At 59.3% G+C, this 19904-nt stretch overlaps 2 protein-coding genes across 3 annotated transcripts in view; one reads left to right on the plus strand and one right to left on the minus strand.

Annotated features, from left to right (window-relative positions):
• Positions 1-8346, minus strand: part of ATG9A (autophagy related 9A) — a 173259-nt gene extending 164913 nt beyond the window's left edge. For both annotated transcript variants that reach the window (XR_008792084.1, XM_056111694.1), the window contains exons 1-13: positions 8129-8346; positions 7954-7997; positions 7356-7420; positions 5398-5559; positions 4881-5022; positions 3928-4676; positions 3652-3805; positions 3300-3479; positions 2389-2637; positions 1948-2126; positions 1721-1838; positions 302-524; positions 23-168 (exon numbers count right to left, since the gene is read on the minus strand). Coding sequence is in view for 1 of the 2 variants with exons in the window: in XM_056111694.1 (XP_055967669.1) it covers positions 23-168; positions 302-524; positions 1721-1838; positions 1948-2126; positions 2389-2637; positions 3300-3479; positions 3652-3805; positions 3928-4676; positions 4881-5022; positions 5398-5559; positions 7356-7420; positions 7954-7997; positions 8129-8231 (2514 nt within the window). In the remaining variant the exon portion in view is untranslated. The remainder of the gene's footprint in view (positions 1-22; positions 169-301; positions 525-1720; positions 1839-1947; positions 2127-2388; positions 2638-3299; positions 3480-3651; positions 3806-3927; positions 4677-4880; positions 5023-5397; positions 5560-7355; positions 7421-7953; positions 7998-8128) is intronic.
• A 2548-nt stretch (positions 8347-10894) lies between these two features.
• Positions 10895-19884, plus strand: ANKZF1 (ankyrin repeat and zinc finger peptidyl tRNA hydrolase 1). Its single transcript, XM_056111721.1, has 13 exons — positions 10895-11129; positions 12968-13068; positions 13287-13389; positions 15118-15314; positions 15932-16044; positions 16171-16318; positions 16544-16772; positions 16891-17043; positions 18211-18697; positions 18887-18998; positions 19089-19256; positions 19403-19488; positions 19679-19884. The coding sequence occupies exons 1-13, from the start codon at positions 10985-10987 to the stop codon at positions 19794-19796; spliced, it is 2160 nt and encodes a 719-aa protein (XP_055967696.1). The 5' UTR covers positions 10895-10984; the 3' UTR covers positions 19797-19884.
• Positions 19885-19904: the final 20 nt, after the last annotated feature.

Here is a 19904-nt window from a genome sequence, read left to right on the forward strand (position 1 = left end):
GGGGCTGGGGAGGGGTCCGTACCTTGTGCACCTGTGGGGGGAGCTCATCCTCCGAGCCCTCCTCTGGCACAGGCTCGGGGTGCCGCGCTGCAGACTGGCCATCTTCCGCCCACCCTCCGAGGGGCAGCCGGGAAAAGTGAGAGGGTGCTCGGGGTACTGTGCCAGGATCTGGGGAGACAAGGCTGGCGCCCTCAGCCAGAGCAGAGACAGGAAGTGTGGTTCTGGGGGGCTGCTGGGCTCCCCCCTGCCCCCTTCCGCGATGTCTCATCCCGCAAGGCCTGGATCGGTCCAACTAGATTACCTGTGATGCCCCCATAGCGCCTCTGGAAACCCCCCTGCAGGGCGGTGGTCTCAGGGGCTCCGGGCCGGGGCGCAGTGCAGGGGTAGCTGGCCGAGCGGGGGATGGGCTGGGGGGCCCGGCCACCCTCTCCTCCTTCTTCCGGGGCGCTCTCGCCACTCTCGTCGCTCTCCCGACGGTGCCACACATGGCGCTCAGGTTCAGCCTGGGACTGCTGCTTGTGGAGCTGGGGGGAGGGGCGGGGGGGCAGGAGCTCCATCAATTGCAAGTGGAAGGGTGTCAGGTGCTCATTGGAGATAGCTGGGCCCCACCACACCATCGACCAGTCCCCACTTAAGACCGCCCCACCCAGAGTTCCTGACCGAGAGGCCCTAGGGAGCTGCAGTGCAGAGCACACACTGGCTGTTCTTTGGGAGAAATTCTTTTTCTTTTTTTGGGGGGGGGGTGGGGGGTGGGCCACACATGGCGATACGCAGGGGTTACTCCTGGAGCTGTGCTCAGGAATCACTCCTGACGATGCTTGGGGACATATGGGATGCCGGGGATCAAATCTGGGTTGACCCTGTGTTAAGGCAAACATTCTCCCTGCTCCAGCCCCCTCCAAGTAAAACTCTTAGTGGATCCCTGGAACAAGCTTGAACAGAGACTCCCACTTGATGGCCATTTGATTCAAGAACAAATTGTGGGGGCCGGAAGAGAAAGTACAGCAGGTAGGGCACATGCCTGGTATATACGGCTAAACCAGGGTCAACCCCTGGCACCCCACGTTTGGTTTCCCCCTAAGTTCCACCAGGAGTGATCCCTGAACGTAGAGCCAGGAGTAAGCTCTGAGCACTGCAAAATGTATAACCACCTGCATTGCACCCCCTAAAAAAAAAGAAAAAGTTGCTATTCTGACTTCCGGACACTCTTGGGTGCTGGCATAGAACAGAAAATAAAGGAGCCACAAGGCCCAGTCCTGGGAGGCGTCTGTGTGTGAGATGAACAAGGAAACACATCAGAGGGATACATCCAGTCTGTCGGACAGTCTCTGCTCAATGCTAGGACAAGAGACAGGGGCTGGGAGAGAGACCTTCCCCTAGGATGGCCAGAGGAAGGCCGGGGCTGGCCCCCTGCCGCACAGCTCATGTCCCGAACCTGTCAGGCCTGAAGTCCACCCCCCATTCCACAAAAAAAAAAAAAAAAAAAGCAAGGTCAAGGGACAAGCAGACAAGAACAGGGCCAGGGACCATGGAGGGGCCTGGGGGAAGCAGTTCTTGGCAGGGCACCCGGGAAGGACAGAACCTGCCTGCAGTCACCAGCTAAAAGAGGCCACAGGGACTCTCTGGGGGGACGGAGACTGCAGGGCTGACAAACGGAGGGAGGTGCAGGGCTGCCCACCCATCCTCCTGCCACGCTCTCTGGGGTGCGCCCCCCCCTCACCTGATGCATGTAGAGGGCGTGCAGGCTCATCTCGGTGGACGCGTACTCTGACAGCACCAAGCTCTGCAGCTGGCCTTCCCACACACTGCTCCCGGAGCTGGCCGTCCTGGCATCCACCCTGTCCATCCCGGCATAGACAGACCGCGGTCACCTGCTGCGTCCCACCTGTCCTGGGCCCTGTCTGGGTTACCCCCGTGGCCTCCCCGACTCCTCACAGGGTTACTCACCCAGAGCTCGTCATGGCACCGGGGGCCCGGCCAGTGGGCACCTGCCCGGACTGCAGTGGGGAGAAGGAGCGCAGGGCAGAGGCCACGTCGGCCCTGTGGCGGGAGCTCTGCAGGTCTCGGGGTAGCGGGGGGCCCCGGCAGGAGGAGCTGGCCACCACGTTTGCAATGAGGCTCAGTGGCTAGGAAAGAGGGGTGGGGGGAGTCGGCAGAAGCCTCCCAGTAAGCTGGGAGCATCCCCTGAGCAGCCCACCCCGCCAACCCCAGGGGTGGCCCCAAGCCCCAAACCCAAGAGACTCAGGGCAGAAGGGAGGCCTTCTGGTCCCCCAGGGATTCTGCGTCTTGGGCCCCAGGGGCAAGGACAGGACAGACTGGAGGAAGAGGCACAGGGTGGGCCTTGGCACCCCGTGCCCAGCCCGACACCCCCTATTCCCGGGAACATACCTCTGACTCAGATTGTAAGGACTGGATGGACGTAAAGAGGGCATTTTCGGGGAGTAGGCCCCCCTGGGCGAGGCCAGCAGCCCCTCCGTCCCGCTGGACCTGCTCTTTGAGGAAGCCGAGGAAGGCCGTGCTCTCGCGTGGGGGCTGCCAGCCCGGGTTGGTGATGGCGAAGTGCATGAGTGACAGCTCCGTCTTCCCGTCCTCGGCTTGCTGGTACACCGAAGCCTCCGTCTGGCCCCCGGAGAGCCACTGCCCAAGGGGCTGTTGTAAACCGGGTGCCACGTCCCCCCCACCCCAAACCCCCTCTCCCCACCAGGAGCCCTTCCCGACATGCCCCGTCTCTGCCTTGCTTCCGGATGGCAGTGACCATAACACACGGCTGGCCCTGGTCCCAGGGACACACCTAGGGCCTGAAGGAAACTTGACACGGGTGCAAATGCAACAGTGCTTCAGAAGCAGTGTGTTCCCCGGGGCAGGGGGAGGGGAGGCCGGGCTGGGCCACTATTCAGCAGTTTACCCAAAGCCCTATTGGCCCTGGCTGCCTTGCTTGCGTGACTCTGGGTTCCATCCCTGGCACCAGCAAAACCAAAAACACAGGGGGCAGAGCGATAGTCCAGCAGATATGGCCCGAGTTTGATCCCCAGCATCCACATATGGCCTTCCCCCTGCACCCCCAGTACTGCCAGGGTGATGTCTGAGGAGCACAGAGCCAGGAACAAGCCTCGAGTACCATCAGCTGTGGTCCCCAAACCAAACAAAAACAGGCCCTGGTGGTGGTGGTGGGGTGGGGAGGGGTGGATGTGCCTTGAGGCAGAGCACGGGCACCTCCCCAAAGTCCTCTCTGGGTCAGCCTGGTCTCGGGGCCCTCTGCCCCCCCACCCCCGCTCCTCTCCCGGTGTCCACCACCATACCTGGGGGTGTCCATGCTGGCGGACGTCCATCTGCGCGAAGGAGCAGGTATCCCCGACGCCAACGACCTCCACGGTGAAATTGCGGAAGAAGTCGATGATCTCCAGGGCCCGCGGGCGCAGGCAGAAGATGAGGATGAGGGGCGTGACGATGGGGCTGAGCAGCTCCTCCAGGATGAAGACCTGAGAGGGGCGGGGTGCAGCGGGCGCCCAGGTCAGGCGAGAGTAGGGCGCAGGAGAAGGGGGTTGGGGTGGGGGGAAAACTCCCTGGCACCCCTCCCTCCCTCCCTTCCTCCCTGTGCCCGGCGGCGACCAGCCCAGTCTCCAGCAGGCCCCTAACTCTGACTCCACTCACTGCCTTGTACTGGAAGAGCTGGGCAAACTCGTCCCGGGTCTGTGAGCGGTGGGCATTACCCTGCCAGTGGTCAGGCATGTAGTGGATGTGGGCGAGGATCACACGGAGCAGCTGCTCGGGGCAGAACACCAGGTGCTGGTCCGGGATAAAGGACCTGGCGGGGTGGAGGGTGGGGGACGGGCAGGTTGCCCAGTGAGCCCGGGGTGGGCTTCCCTGGGCACGGGGCGGGGGGAGGGGCGAGCGGGGCGGGGGAGAGAGGGGGGCGGGGCGCCCCACCTGCACACCGTCACGGTGACCCCCAGCAGGGTGACGGTGGTGAGCACGTGCTCCACGGCCAGCACGTCCTCGTCGTAGATGGTGAGGGCGATGAGCACGGCCAGGATGGAGCCGGCGAAGAAGGCGCCGTTCTTGGCCAGCAGCGTGAGCAGCGGCGACAGGAAGCAGTTCATGTACTTGGAGGCGGGCTTGTAGCCGCGGCTCAGGCGGGACTGCAGCTCGTGCTCCAGCTCGTTGAAGTGGCGCAGGTAGCAGCGGCCGTACAGCGACCAGCAGCGCGCCCCCAGCGCCCCGGGCTCGCGCTTCAGCACCTCGGCGTAGCTGAAGAAGGCGTAGAGGATCTGCCAGATGAGGATGAGCGGGCACAGCAGGAAGTTGGCGATGCCGATCCACAGGATGCGGCTGCTCAGGCGCTGGGCCAGCTCCAGCCGCTGCCCGCCGCGCTTGTACTCGGCCTTGAGGCTCCACTCGTTGAGGAAGAGCGAGCCGGGGCCCCAGAAGAGGATGAGCTCGAAGTTGTACTTGAGGCCCCGTGTGAAGAACACCACCTCGCCCAGGCCCGGCAGGCGGAAACGCAGCGGCAGGAGCGACTTGTTGACCAGCGCCACCATGTAGTTCTGGAAGCGCAGGATGCGGTGGTAGATGTCCAGCTCGGTCAGCTCGCGCTTGTGGATGCAGATCTGGTGCTCCTTCTGCGTCTGCACGATCCGCGCCTGCACTTCCTGCCACGTGCAGTAGGGCAGGGCGGACTGGGATGGGCGGGGGGAGGAGACAAGGGGCGCGAGGTGAGGGGTGGCGGGAGCTGAGGGGGGACCTCCCAGCAGCGAGAGGCCTGGCCCCCACCCCACCCCATGCACACACACCTTGCCCCTCTCTGACCACAAAAGCGGGCCGTGGGGTAACGGCCGGGTGGGTCCTCCCCCCCTCCCCGCCCGCCTCCGTCCCGGCCTCACCATGGGGATGCGCAGGGCATGCAGGTAGAACGAGTGGATCTCCCAGTAGCAGCAAATGTTATAGATGAACTTGATAAGCCGGTGGATCCAGAAGACGGCGGCGATGACCAGGATGGTGATAAGGGAGCCATTTTCCTGAATCCTAGGGGGAGAACGGGCAAGAGGGGTGATCAGGGAAGAGCCCCAGGCCCACATGCCGTAGCAGCATGGAAGCTTTGGGGAAGCTGCTTCTGTATTTTTTTTCGTTCTGTTTTGGTTTTGTTTTCTGGCTTTCACACCGGGCGATGCCCAGGGGGTTATTCCTGGCTTTGCACTCAGGAATTACACCCGGCAAAGCTGAAGGGACCATATGTGGTCTCAGGGATCGAACCCGGGTCGGCGGTGTGCCAGGCAAACTCCTGACCCACTGTGTTATGGCTCCAGGCCCTGAGGGGTGGCTGGGTCTGTGTTCTCAACATTTCTAGAGTGTGAGGGATGGTCTCAGCCACCTGTACGTGGGCCTCCGGGCTCCCCTCACCTGGCACTGCAGACTTGGGCTGGCAGAAAAGCATCGGGCAGGGTGACCTTGACGGGCTCGGTGGGGTGAAGGCTGTGGTTCACCATCTTGTTGGCAAAGAGGATGTCGTAGTCCACACAGCTAACCAGGAAGGTGGTGAAGGCGACCACAAAGAGGAACTGCCTGCGGGGTGGGAAGAGGGGAGCGGTGCGAGAGTCCATGGGCCCCCGTGGCCCTGGGAAGAAGGGTCTGGGTGCAGCAGAAGGGGCATGGGGAGCAGCTCTGGAGGAATGGAGGGGCTGCTCGACTCCTGGGGGTAGTGCTCTCGGAGCCCAGACCCGAGGCCCCTTTTTAGGTCCTGACAAGCTCCCAGGGGTGGTCCAAGCCTCAGGCTCAGCTCACCAGGACTGTCTCCATTTCCTCTCCATTTTGTCTGGGGGCCACACCCAGCAGTGCTCAGGGCTTACTCCTGGCTCTGCGCGCAGGGGTGACTTCAGGTAGGGCCTGGGGGACTTCAGGTAGGGCCTGGGGGACTTTGACACCCCAGTGGGACACATGCATGGCAAACACCCCACCTGCTGGACTAGGGCTCCAGCCCCACTATTTTTTTTTTTTTCTTTTTGGGTCACACCCGGCAATGCACAGGAGTTACTCCTGGCTCTTTCACTCAGGAATTACTCCTGGTGGTGCTCGGGGGACCATATGGGATGCTGGGAATCGAACCTGGGTCGGCTGCATGCAAGGCAAACGCCCTACCCACTGTGTTATTGCTCCATCCCCCCAGCCCCACATTTTTAAGCTTTTGTGACTGATGTTTGGTCCACAACCCCCCCCCCCCCCACCTCCATTTTCTTTTTGATGATTTAGATGTCCTCTGGGGATCTGAACTTTTTTTTTGGGGGGGAGGTTGTGGGGGGGGTCACACCCAGCGATGCACAGGGGTTACTCCCGGCTCTGCACTCAGGAATTACTCCTGGCAGTGCTCGGGGGTCTATATGGGATGCTGGGAATCGAACCTGGGTCGGCCACGTGCAAGGGAAACGCCCTACCAGCTGTGCTCTCGCTCCAGCCCTGGGTCTGGACTCTTTTGCTCCTGAGGGAAAGTTTCTCAACCCCTTCCCCTCGGACAAGGCCATAAGGGCTTCTTCCTCTGCCAGCAGTGGGACTAGGCTGCCACCACGACAGGACAAAGGCACTTTCCTCAGTAAGTGATGGGCGCGTGGGAGAGGCTGGCTGAACCCTGAGCAGCCCACGTCGCTGAGAGGACTGGGTTTGACTCAAAGAGGGGAGGATGCTAGGGCTGGAGCAATAATACAATAAGGCACCTGCCTTGTATGCGGCTGACCCAGGCTCCATCTCTAGCACCCCTTCTGGTGACCCAGCAACGCACGAATGTGTGTGTGCGCGCACACACACACAATCAAAAGGGGAGGCTGTGAGGTTGCGTGGCCCAACCTAGTCTCTGAGCTCTAGCAAATCAAGGGGCAGCTAGACCAATGAAACAGGCGGGGAAGGCGCTGATCTTGTGTGTGGCTGACCCGGGTTCATCTCCCGCATCCCCCATGGTCCCCTGAGCACCACCCAGAGTGATTCCTGAGTATAGGGCCAGGATTAAGCCCTGAGCACTGCTGGGTGTGGCCCCAAGACAAAAACAAAACAAAGAAACAAACAAAGTTCTGCTAGTTTTACAGGCACAGTCTGAGCTGAACCACCCAGCAGGGCCAGACAAGGCCAGGCAGGCCGGACAGGACAGGGTGAGGGGGAAGTCTGGGATGAGTTTCTTTGTTTTTGTTTTTTGGGGTCTATACGTGACAGTGCTCAGGGCTTACTCCTGGCTCTGTGCTCGGGGATCACTCCTAGCGGGATCAGGTGACCATACTGGTGTGCTGGGAATCAAACCCAGTTGGATGGAGGCAAGGCAAGTGCCCTACCCGCTGGACTATCACTCCAGCCCCTGGGGTGGTTTTTCATCTACTTACATGAGCTCAAAGATCTCTCCGATGAGCATGCAAGTGAAGCCATTCTTCTGGTGGAGGTTATAAACGTGCGAACGATTGTTAAGCAAACACAAGCAGTGACACAGCAATGAGGGTGGGGATGGGGTAAGGGGGGGATCATCTTCCTTGTCATACATCTAGGCTCAAGCCTTGGCTCTGGGGCCTTCTAAGGCCGAGTGACTGTGGCCAAGTTATTTAACCTCTCAAAGCTCTTGTCTGCAACGGTCTACTGGGAATAATAGCTCCTACTTGACTCACAGGCTCATTAGGTCTGAGATCACGCACATAAATTATTTTACCCAGAGCCGACACAGAACGAATTAAAAAAAAAAAAAAGACACTAATTGCTGTAGTGAGTAGCATCCCCTCTGGAGGCCCACGCCGAGAACAGCTCCTTATAAATGAACCCACCAAGGCCCAAGCACACAGCCCGCCGGAACAGGGGGTACCACCATCAGCCTCAAGAGAGGTTTGGTCCTCTTCCAGAGATATTACCATCAACTCCCTCCCCACACACACATACACTCCCGCCCGGCTCCCCACCAGCTAAAGATCACTGTCACACAGATGCCAAGGATATTCGAGAGAAGAAGAGGTCAAGGTTTTCAATATGGTGCCAAGGTGCTGTGGACATGGGAGGAGAGAGAAGTCAGAACCCTCAAACAACATAAGCCCCCCCCACCCCATCCTGCTTCCCCACCTTCCTCCCCCCAGCCCAGGCCCCAACTCCCACGGTCCTGCCCCCCCCCACTCACACTTGCTCCCCTCCGGCACGTGCACCAACAGATCCTCCTCCCCCGGGGGTGAGTCGCTGTAGGAGGCCTCTAGGCGCTGGTATTCCGTGTCAAACTGCGCCATCACCACCTCCAACCCCTAGCCGCCTGGTCCACCTGCCGGCCACGAGGAAGAAGAGACCCAGGTTCAGCCCGAGGGCGGCTTATCGGCCAGGCCAGAAGAAGGAAGACGGCGCCCTCCGGCTGGGCCTATAGGTTGTCTTCTCGGCCCCAAGACAGACGAGAAGCAGCCACCATCCACGAGGAGGGGACGGCCCCGAGCTGGACTCAGTCGCCAGCCTGAAGTTAGACTCAAGCCTCCAGGGAAATGGTGGTGGTGGTGGGGAGACGGGATGGGCTGTTTTTCCTGCTTTTTCAGTCCAGAGAAGGGTCCCTCCCTCTGCCCTTCGGGGAAAACCCTGCTCCAGAAGCACTTTGGAAGCAAAGGTCGAAGAGAGAAGCGCGGGCCCCTACCAGCTCCATGGACAGTGTCGCTCCACTCCAGCCTGCGGTGCCCTGGCTCTGCAACTGCTGGAGGAGAAGGTGTCAGATGCCAGCGAGGGCACAGTGGGGGACAGACAGCAGCCCTCCCCCTCGCCCCCCTCACCCTCGTGCCACCCACACTCCAAGGAAAGGATGCCCTTAGGGGCTGGAGCCACAGGTGCTTGCCTTGCACAAGGCTGAGCCAAGGCTCAATTCCTGGCACCATACATGATCCCCTGAATCCTGCCAGGAGGGATCCTTGAGTGCAGAGCCAGAAGAAAGCCCTGAGCACCGGCAGGTGTGCCCCCCACCCCAAACAAAATGAAAAATAGAAAAAAGAGATCAAAAGAAAAAAAAAGATGCCGGGGGGGGGGCATTAGTACAGCGGGGAGGGCACTTGCCTTGCATATCGACCCAGGTTCAATCCCCGGCATCCCATCTGGTCTCCTGAGCACCGCCAGGAGTGATTCCGGAGTGCAGAGGCAGGAGTAACCTCTGGCCATGGCCTGATGTGGCCCCAAAACCAAAACTAAAACTAACAACAACTGAAAAAAAAAAAAAGGGCTGCGGCTGGGCAGAGGCCCCTTCCAGCTGTGGGTTCCACTCATGCAGGTTGTCGCACTCAGCAAAGAAATCTGAGAAGTAGCTTCTTGCTGGGAGACATGCGTGCATTTTGGGTACACAGGAGGCTCCAGTTAGACTCCAGCTGTGCAGCTGAGCACCAACTGGAATCAACCCCGCTGTGGGGGCACGGAGCCTTCAAAAGCTCCGTGTGTGTCTCCAACAGAAAACAAAAAAAACCCCAAAAAACCAAAAAAAAAAACAAAAACAGAAGACAGGGTTGGTTCAACCCTGCCAATGTTCCTCCGTTGCCACTGTCTTCTGTCTCTGAAACCAGACAGGTTCTTGGGGTCCACAAGCCTCCATGTCCCCCCAAACCCTCTCCGGAGAGGATCTTTCTGGTTTGTTCCCTTGTCTGTTCCCTTCCCGGCTTCCCTGGGGAGACCCAGCAGGCCGGCCCAGCGCCTGGCTGGGGAAGTGATGAGGGAAGGAGGCGGTAGAGACCTCGGAGAACCGGCCTGAGTGGGGTCCCTGGAGCCGAGCAATGGTCTAGGGGGCGCTCCCCAAGCCGGGTGCAGAGCCCGGGGCGCCGATCCCGGTCCGGCCCCCGGTCCCTGTGGGCTCTCCCGGGTCAGTACGAGTCCTGGGTCCAAAGGGGCTGCCCCCAAAACCCTCTCGGAACTCGCTACTCACCCCGCTGATGTGGGCTCGGGGTCCATGGAGCCCCAGACGGCCGGGCCTGAGCTCAGGGGCTCCGGGGGGATGCTGGAGGGACCGAGCCAGCCCCGCAGATGACACCCTAGGTGGGCTGGGCTGCCTCCCCACACCCAGCCGCCACCACCACCAGAGTCCAGCGCGCCCCCCGGGGTGGCCGGCCCCAGGCCAAGGGCTCGGCTCCCAACAGCGGACAAGGCTGCGCGCGCCCCCGCGGCCCGCGCGCGCGCGCCCCCACCCGCGCGCCCTCGCTACCAAAACATTTCGGCTGCGCGCCCCCGCCCCGCCCGCGGCGCCCCTTTCCCCGTTACCTGCCGCGAGCTCCCACCTCCCCGGGCTCCGCGGGGCACCCCCGATCGGGCGCGGTCTAGGGCCCCGGGCTCCAGTAACCGGTCTCGCGTTTCACCCCAGGAACGGTGTGACCCGGGTGATTCCAGGGGCTCCGGCGGCACGGCGGGGCTCATCCGACCCGGAGCGCTAGGCCGGCCGTCTGCCACTCACTGTCACCCGCGGCTCTTCCGGCCAATGAGTGTGGGGGGTGGAGACACGACTGCCAATTAGCGGCCTCGGGGGCGGGACTAGACGCTCGAGGCGGGTCTTGGGATCCCCCGCGACCAATAGCGAGCCAGCTCTGGGGCGGGGCTCCGGCGCGGGCGCCGCTTGTTTGTCCTCTGCGCCGCTCCGTAGTGACGGGATTTGTTGTGTTGCAAAAATCCGGGCTTGGAACTGTGGGGCTGGTGCGCCGCACGCTCGGCTCTCCGGGAGCGTTTGGGGCGGCTTCGGAGGGCGGGGTGGACTCCACGAGGCTCTCTTGGCCCGGTGAGGGAGCCTCCCCGCCCGTGAAGCCTCACTCGATCGGACTCGGTTTGGGAATTCGACACTATTTCTTGGGCGCTCTGCGACGGCGAGTCGGCACTTTTACCGCCCCCCGCTGACACCTGGCAAAGGATTCCTGGGGCGTGGGGGAAACACCTGATCCGGCGAGGCAGGAGACGCCGACTTTGGGAAGATCTGTTGCTCCCCCCCCACCACCACTTTCTGCTCCCCGATTTGTTTCCCAGTCCTTTTTTTTGCCCCGCCATGTCGCCAGCTCCGGCAGCCCAGGCTCCTGTGTCCGTGTCCCTGTTTGACCTCAACGCTGATGCTCCGGTTCTTCAGGGCCTGAGCCTGGTGAGCCACGTTCCCGGCGAGGCGCTGGTGCAGGCTCTGCGGACTTCCGGTCCAGGTAGGGGGTGGGGGTGGGGTGGAAGACTTGGGGCGGACCCACGAGGAAAGTGACGAGGCTCTTAGGAGCGCACCTACTTAATTCATACTCAACCTCGAGATGCCCACGAAACATTCTCTTTCCACTAGATAGAATTCATCTTAAATGCACGCACTCCTCTGGGCTGTTTCCAGCCTAGCCCCCACCCCCACCCCCTCCCCTCATTGTCTCCCAACAACAAATTTCTCGCCTTTGTTCACGCCCGATTTTAGGAACGCCAGCTGCGTGCAGAAGCACTGCAGAATTCCTATATTTCGAGGAAAGTCCTACATTCTAATTTTTTTAAGGCGCTATAGTACAGCGGGTAGGGTGTTTGCCTTGCACGCGGCAGACCCGGGTTCGATTCCCAGCATCCCATATGGTCCCCTGAGCATCCTGAGTCAGGGGTAATTCCTGAGTGCATGAGCCAGGAGTAACCCCTGTGCATCGCCGGGTGTGACCCAAAAAGCAAAATCATCCTCTTGAGTGCATGTGTAACGATCGATCATTGGTTTTATTCTTTAGCTTATCTCCAGCCATGATTTTATGGGAAGCTGCTGTTGAAAATGTAAATTAAAAATCTGACACTTGGGGAATGGTTTGGCAGCAAAAAACAGAATTTGAATGTTACCAAAAAGTATTTTCTACAGGCCTCCTTCTAAATGGTTCCTTAAATTTAATATATTGTTGACTCATTTAATACATTGTTGACTCATTTTCCCAGAAGTTTTTTTTTGGAGGGGGGGCAGGGTAAGGGGGTGTGGCGGTGCTTGGGAGCTGGGAAGCCAGTCCCCAGTGTGGTTCTGGAAGCCACCAGATCCACACGAGTTCTCTTGGTGGGGCATTGGGCCCAGGCTCTGACTCAGGGTTGCCCAGCCAGTGAGCTACACCCATCTGCCCTAGCTCTCCACCCAGCATATTTATCTACTTCCTGCCTTTTGGCCACACCCTGGCACTAGAGTCAGCTCCTGGAGCCTCTGGAAAGTGCCCAGGACATTGTACACTCCTGGGATCCTCCTGGCTTTGGATCGTGCCCTTTGGACCATCTTCCCAGCTCACATATTTTTGACTGTCATGGCATTTATTTCATAACTATATAGTAAATTCCTTAAACATGAGAATAAGTCATCCCTTTTTGATATTCCCCCCCCCCCCTTTTTTTTTTTTGTCTCCCGTTTTGGTATTTTGGGCTACACACTGTAGTACCCAGAGCCTTGAGCTCTCTCTCCAGCCCCTATTTAAAAATTTATATTGGGGCTGGAGTGATAGCACAGCAGGTAGGGCATTTGCCTTGCACACGGCCACTCGGGTTCAATTCCCAGCATCCCATATGGTCCCCCAAGCATGGCCAGGAGTAATTCCTGTGCATTGCTGGGTGTGACCCAAAAAGCAAAAAATAAATAAAAATTTATATTTGGGGCTGGAGCGACAGCACAGCGGGTAGGACTACACATGGTTTGCCTTGCACATGGCCGACCTGGGTTCGATTCCCAGCATCCCATATGGTCCCAGGAGCACCGCCAGGAGTAATTCTTGAGTGCAGAGCCAGGAGTAACCCCTGTGCAACGCCGGGTGTGACCCAAAAAGAACGAATAATTAAAATGTATATTTGGGGGCCACACCCAACAGTTCCCAGGAACGACTTCCTCCTTGTTAGAACCTGAGCTTTCTGTACCCAGAGCCTGTGCCCAGCCCATTGAGCCCCCTCTGGGGTTCTGCTTCAAGACACAGAAGGTGATAAACAGGACACAGGAGGTGATTAAAGGAAGTCATGGACGTGGGCTCCCTTTCATCTTGTAAATTACCCTCCCTTTATTTAGGTCCAGAGGAGAGAGTGAACCCAGAAAGAAAACCTCTGGAAATTTCGGACAAGTTATTCTGTTCAACCTGTCAGCAGTCCTTCCAGAACCATCAGGAACAGGTAAGACCAAGGGCAGAGCTGCATGGCAGAAGCAAGAAGCAGCGTGGTGGGTGAGTAGCAGCAGACGTTTGATTTGTCGTTGGCAGTTTCGAGCAGGCCTTGGATCCTGGCACTTGGGGTCACCTGCTTTGGCCTCCTGGAGCTCTCTTTCTGGGTGTGGCTCCCCGCCAAGGCCAGACTGGGACTCAGTTGCACCCTTTGCCTTCTTTTCCTGCCAGAGGGAACATTATAAGCTTGACTGGCACCGGTTCAACCTGAAGCAGCGTCTCAAGGACAAGCCTTTTCTGTCTGCCGTGGACTTCGAACGGCAGAGTTCTGCAGGCAAGGCTTGGGGGAACCTGAAGGACAGAACAGGGGGTGGAGGAAGGCCCTTGTCTGGGGGTTGAAGGAGAAGTCTGCAGTGGAGAAACAGTACGACAGGCTGAGGGACCCCCAGGTAGCCTGACTTCCATCCCTGGTGCTGTGTGATCTTCCAGCAATGCTGGGAGTGACCCCCAGGCCCCACAGCGAGGGTAGTTCCTCTGCACCACCAGGTGTAACCCCAAAACAAATTAAAGTAGAAAATGAGCCCCCAAACAATGTAGAAAGTTTTTTTTTTCCTTTTTGGGTCACACCCGGCAATGCTCAGGGGCTACTCCTGGTTCTGCACTCGGGAATTACCCCTGGTGGTGCTCAGGGGACCATATGGGATGCTGGGAATCGAACCCAGGAATCGACCGGTTCGGCCGTGTGCAAGGCACACGCCCTACCCCCTGTGCTATTTTTCCAGCCACACAATGTAGAAAGTTTTAAAATATTTTTGTTAATTCTTTTTGTTGTTGTTTTGGGGCCACACCCAGCAGTGCTATGAGCTTCTTCCTGGCTTGTTTCAAGAAATGATACATGATGCCAGGGATTGAACCTGGGTTGGTCATGTGCAAGGCAAAGGCCCTACTCTTACTATCTCTCCTGCCACACCCGCCCAATTTGAAAAAAAAAATTTTTTTTTTTTTTTTTTTTTGGCTTTTTGGGTCACACCTGGCAATGCTCGGGTTTTTCCTGGTTCATGCACTCAGGAACTCAGGAATTACTCCTGGCTGTGCTCGAGGGACCATATGGGATATTGGGTATTGGACCTAGGTTGGCTGCATGCAAGGCAAACACCCTACCCACTGTGCTATCGCTCCAGCCCCCCCCCCCAAAAAAAAATTTTAAGACCGTGGTTTATAAAACGAGTACAGTATGGTTTCATACATAAAAATTTCAGCACTTGGTGCCAGAGCAATGATACATGGGTAACATGCTTGCCTGGAATATGTTCAACTTGGGTTTGATCTCCATATGGTTCCTGAGCTCCACCAGTATTATTCCTGAGCACAGAGCCAGGAGTAAGCCCTGACCACTGCCAGGTATGACTCTCCCCCGCCAAAAAAAAGTTTTTTTTAAATAAAATAAAATTCCAGCAGCACACACATAAATTTTAAGACCGGGGCCAGGAGACCAGAGCAATAGTACAGTGGGTAGGATGTTTGCCTTACATGGCGTCCACCTGGGTTCGACCCCTGGTATCCCATATGGTCCCCCAGCATTGCCAGGAGTAACCCCTGAGCACTGCTGGGTGTGGCCTGAAAACAAACCCTAAATAAAAACTGGGACTAGAGAGAAAGAACAAGGCTAGGAACGATTGCCTGACACACAGCCAATGCCAGTTTGATTCCTAGCATTGCATAGGGTACCCTGAGCATCACCAGGAGTTATCCCTGAGCTCAGAACCAGGAGTCAAGCCTTGAGGACCCCCAAGGGTGGTCCCATACCCATACCCTACTTCCCCCCACCCCCACCAAAAAAAAGGCGCTGGAGTGATAGCACAGTGGGTAGGGTACTTGCCTTGTACGCGGCTGACCGGGTTTGATTTCCAGCCTCCCATATGGTGCCTTGAGCACTGCCAGGAGACATTCCTGAGTGTAGAGCCAGGAGTAACCCTGTAAATCACCGGTTGTGACCCAAAAAGCAAAAAAAAAAAAGAAAAAACAAGGTGGATTCTCACCCTTGTGTCCATCTTGTCCTCAGGAGAACTTTCCAGCATCTCAGGGTCAGAAGACTCCGACGACTCGACCAGTGATGAGGACGACCAGACACTGGCAGAGGAGAAGGTTGAGCACGAGAAGCCCGGCCGGCCCCAAGGCTTTCAGCCACATCAGCTTCTTTTCCAGAATGCCCAGGGCCAGTTCCTTTCTGCCTATCGCTGTGTCCTGGACCCTCGAAAGGTAACAGCCCAGGCTGTGGGTCCCTTTGTCCTCTCAGCCTCAGTCTCCCCTGGGCCCTACCCCCTCTTCCTTCCTGTCGGAGCTGCCCTGAATCTCAGAAGGGTGTGGGGCGAGGGACCGAAAGCTCAGAACAGCAGCCGGGCCGGGTTTGTGCTGTGGTCCCCACTGTTTGCTCTTGAGACCATGCTGAAGGTCCTTAATTTGTAGTCACTGTCCTCCCGCTGTTCATCGATTTGCTTGAGCGGGCCCAGTAACGTCTCCATTGTGACAGTTGTTACTGTGTTTGGCATAGCGAATATCGAATATGTCATGGGTAGCTTGCCAGGCTTTGCCGTGCGGGCGAGAGACTCTTGGTAGCTTGCCGGGCTCTCCAGTAGGGGCGGAGGAATCGAACTCGGGTCGGCCATGTAGGCCGCGTGCAAGGCAAATGCCTTACCTGGTGTGCTATCGCTCCCGCCCCCTTAATTTGCCTTAATTTGTAAAAGAGAGACAAACCGCAGGATGGGGTGTCACTGAGAGCCCACGAAGCGCCCTTCGCCCCCAAGCACTGGTCGTGGGTCCCCCACAGCCCCCGGATGTAACAGATAGGGTGTCTGTGCTGCTCCGTTCCCATCCAGGCGCCCCCTGAGGAGGCAGAGATGCTACTCCAGAACCTGCAGAGCGGGACTGCCAGGACCTGTGTGGTGCTGATGGCAGCTGCCGGGCATTTTGCCGGTGCCATCTTCCAGGGGTGAGAGGAGGAGGAGGAGGTGCTGTGGGCGGCGGCGTGGGAGTGGTGGTGGCAGTTGCAGGGGAAGAGGGTGGAGCGGATCCTGAGGACCAGTTGCTTTCGGGACTGAGTGTGTGCCATCCCCAGAAGAGAAGTGGTGACACACAAAACCTTCCACCGCTACACGGTGCGGGCCAAACGGGGCACAGCCCAGAGCGTGCAGGATGCCCGGGGCGGGGCCTGCCGCTCGGCTGGAGCCAGTCTGAGGCGCCACAATGAAGCCGCGCTCTACCAGGTGAGCCCCCTGGGCGCCCCCCACCCACCCACGGGCCCCAACCCCCACCAACTCATGCTTCTGCTCTCCCATGATCCAGGGGCAGGCGAGGGAGGGATCCCCCCCAAGGGTCTTCGTCCTCTCGTTCTTCCCCCTCCGGGTCCCCGCACCCCACTGGTGGGCCATTTCTCGGTTGGATGTTAGCGTGATACACGCCAGGCAGGGCTGAATGCCTCTCTCCCCTAGGACGTTCGGAACCTGCTGGCAGGGCCGGTCTGGGCTAAGGCACTGGGGGAGGCTGGGACAGTACTGCTTCGTGCCCCACGCTCAGGCCGGTCCTTGTTCTTCGGAGGACATAGGGCACCCCTACAAAGGGGGGATCCCCGACTCTGGGATATCCCCCTCACTACCCGCAGACCCACCTTCCGAGAGCTCCAGCGTGTGCTCCACAAACTGACCACCTTGCTGATCCACGGTGAGCCTGGCGCTGGGCACCCCGGGTCACGTGCGCCACCAGACGCTGCCCCGACCCCGGGCAGGCAGAGGTCCAGGCAGGTACAAGGGAACAAATCTCTGATTTGATTCGACGGCAGGTGAAGATCCATGGGAGTCAGCTGGGTCTGAAGGGACTCAGAGACACTGGAAGGCAGCGGTGGAGAGGAAGAAGGATGTCCAGGGAGAAAGCCAAGTTCCCGGCGACAGCAACATGGCCCCGCAGCAGCACAGGGAGGATTCTGCCGAGCCAGGTTATTTGTGTGTGTTTGTTTGTTTGTTTGTTTTCCTGCCAAGGCAGGTTTGAGACCTGCAGGGTCCTTGTCCAATCTTCATCTAGGGCCAGTCTTGGAAATGTACTTTCCTTCCTCTTCTTCCTACTCCCCTCTGTACATACAGACAGACAGATAGACAGACACACACACATTTCTAATGTAGGCCTTGTGGCAGTGGACACTGTAATATGTTCAGGCGCCTTCTTAGCCTGCCTGTTTCCCCCCCCCTCTTTTTTGGGGGGTCTTACCCAGCGATGCTAAGGGGTTCCTTCTGGTTCTGCATTCAAGAATTGCTCCTGGTGGTGCTCAGGGGACCATATGGGTTGCCCGGGATTGAACCCCAGTCAGCCGCATGCAAGGCAAATGCCTACCCCACTGGGCTATCGCTCCAACCCCTGTTCTGTCTTCTGTCCCTGAATGCATGGAAGAGAACAAAGCAGAGGCCATACTGGGTGTGGCCTGAACCTCACATAAGTGACCTTGTCTTTCAGTGCTCTGCTTGGATATTTGGGGGGATGGGGGATGGGGCAACCACACCTGGAAGTGCTCAGGATCCAATGGGGGTCAACTGCCTGCAAAGCAAATGCCTTAATCCCTGTCCTCCCTGCCACCGGATGCTCTGTTTGGGGCTAAGCCTACATCCCTAGCAGCAGACTTTTGACCTTTGCATCAGTGTTGGGTGGTTCTGAGGCCACTCAAGGAAGTGACCAAGGGCACCTGACCCTGCCTAGCTCTCTGGGCCTTCCCTGGACTCAACACTTGGTGTCTTCATGCAAAACTCCTGGACTCCACTTCCGTTGTGCTACTTCATGTGGAATGGCAGAATATCCACATTTTGATTCCTTGCAAGATTATCTGGATTATCTTTTTGGTTTATCTTTTTTGGGGGGAGGGGCGGTGTTAGTGCTCAGGATTTACTCCCCAGCATTCAGGGCTTGCCCTTCTGTGCTCAGGGGTCACTCCTGGTGCTGGGGATCGAACTCGGGTCGGCTGCATGTAGCGCAGGGGCCTTATCTGCCGTGCTATCTCTCTGGGCCTTGGGTTATCGTTTCACAGGCACCCCTAAGCCTCTGGGCCAGCCCCCCATTCTTTCTTCTACTTTGACTCTCCGGGGTGGGGGTGCTGACTTGCTTGATTTCTCCCTAGGCTCGGGGTCAGAGGGAGAGGATGACTGCCCAGTTGAATTGGAGCTGGTCGAGTTGACGCTGGGAACCCTGGGCCTTCGGGAGTTTGAAGTGTTGCCCAAGCGGAGGCGAAGGAGGAGGAATAAGAAGGAGAGGAGCCGAGACGTGGAGGCCGGGACTCCGCATCTGCCCCTGCCTCCCCACGACATGGACATGGGGTCCCAGCCAGCTCCAGCACCAGTGGCAACAGGCCAGGGGCCTCCACTGGAAGACGCCAAGAGCCCCGGCCAGCCTGAGCGCTGGGCTGAGCTCCTAGCAGCTTGCCGGGCTGGGGACATCGGGGTGCTGCGGCACCAGCTGACTGCCAGCCCCATGGAGCCCGAAGTCCTGTCTCTGCTCAACACCCCCTTGGGCCCTGGGGGCTTCACCCTCCTGCATGCAGCAGCTGCTGCAGGGAGGGGCGCTGTCGTCCGTCTGCTGCTGGAGGCCGGGGCCGACCCCACCATGCTGTAAGACATTCCAGGCCGAGCCCTTGGGGGGACAGGGAGGACAGTTCGGGTGCAGGGTGCGCTGACCGGAGCACTGGAGGTTGCTCAGGGGTTGCCCATAAAGTCAGCTGCGGTCGTGGGGGAGGGAGGGGGCGAGGCCGAGGCAGACGGAATTCATGTGTTTATTTATTTTGGGGTGTTGACACCTAGGGACTCCCAGGCCCGGCCGCCGTATGTGGTGGCCGCGGACAAGTCCACGCGCAGCGAGTTCCGCCGGTTCATGGAGCAGCAGCCGGATGCCCACGATTATGGCAAGGCACAGGTGTGAGGGGTGAGGGGGGCTGCAGGCGGGGGCGCCCACCGGGCCCATCTGGCCTTCTGACCTCGCCCATCCGGGACGGGCATCGCCCAGGTGCCGGGGCCGCTGAGCGCGGCCATGGAGGCGCGGCGGGCGGCTCGGAAGAAGGAGCAGCGGGCGGCCCGCCGGCAGCGCGAGCAGCAGCAGCGGCAGCAACAGGAGCAGGAGCGGCGGGAGCAGGAGGAGCGGGAGCGATTCGCCGCCCTCAGCGACCGGGAGAAGGTGCAGCCCCGGCCCTCACCCCTGCGGCGAGATGTCTTTGGGTTTGGGAGGGGCCTGTCCCTTCCTAAGGGCACACGAGGGGTCCCCCCGGCCCAGCAGCACCCCCCCGTCCTCACCCTCTTCTCTCCCCCTGCCACCCCCCGCAGAGAGCGTTGGCGGCCGAGCGCCGACTGGCTGCCCAGTTGGGAACCCCTAGCCCCGCGGTCCCTGAGTCCACAGTGAACAACGTCCGGTAGGTGGAGGGAGCACTGTGGGGCTGAGCCTCAGGTGCTGGCGGGCGGGGGGGTGGAACCGGGAGAGGCTGTGGATGGCTGCGAGGCGCTCAGGTGCTCCGGAAGAGCTGCCGGCGAGGGGCGCGGAGGGCCGGGATGGAAGGGACCGGGAGCGGAGTGACCTCTGCTGTCACTGTCCTCTTTCCCCAGACGCTGCCAGAGCTGCGGCGCCTCCCTCCAAGGCCTGGTTCCCTTCCACTACCTGGACTTCTCCTTCTGCTCCACGCGCTGCCTCCGGGAGCATCGCGGGCGGGCGGCGGCGTCCTGACCCGGGCCGAGGGGGACCCCCCACCCCGAGGGCGAAGGGCAAAGACAGGGCGCTGGAACTTGAATCGCAATAAAGGTCGGCCGGGAGAACCCGCACTCGGACTGACGG

This window comes from Sorex fumeus, unplaced genomic scaffold (genome assembly GCF_029834395.1).
Source record: "Sorex fumeus unplaced genomic scaffold, SorFum_2.1 ptg000014l, whole genome shotgun sequence".
Classification (NCBI taxonomy): Eukaryota; Metazoa; Chordata; class Mammalia; order Eulipotyphla; family Soricidae; genus Sorex; species Sorex fumeus.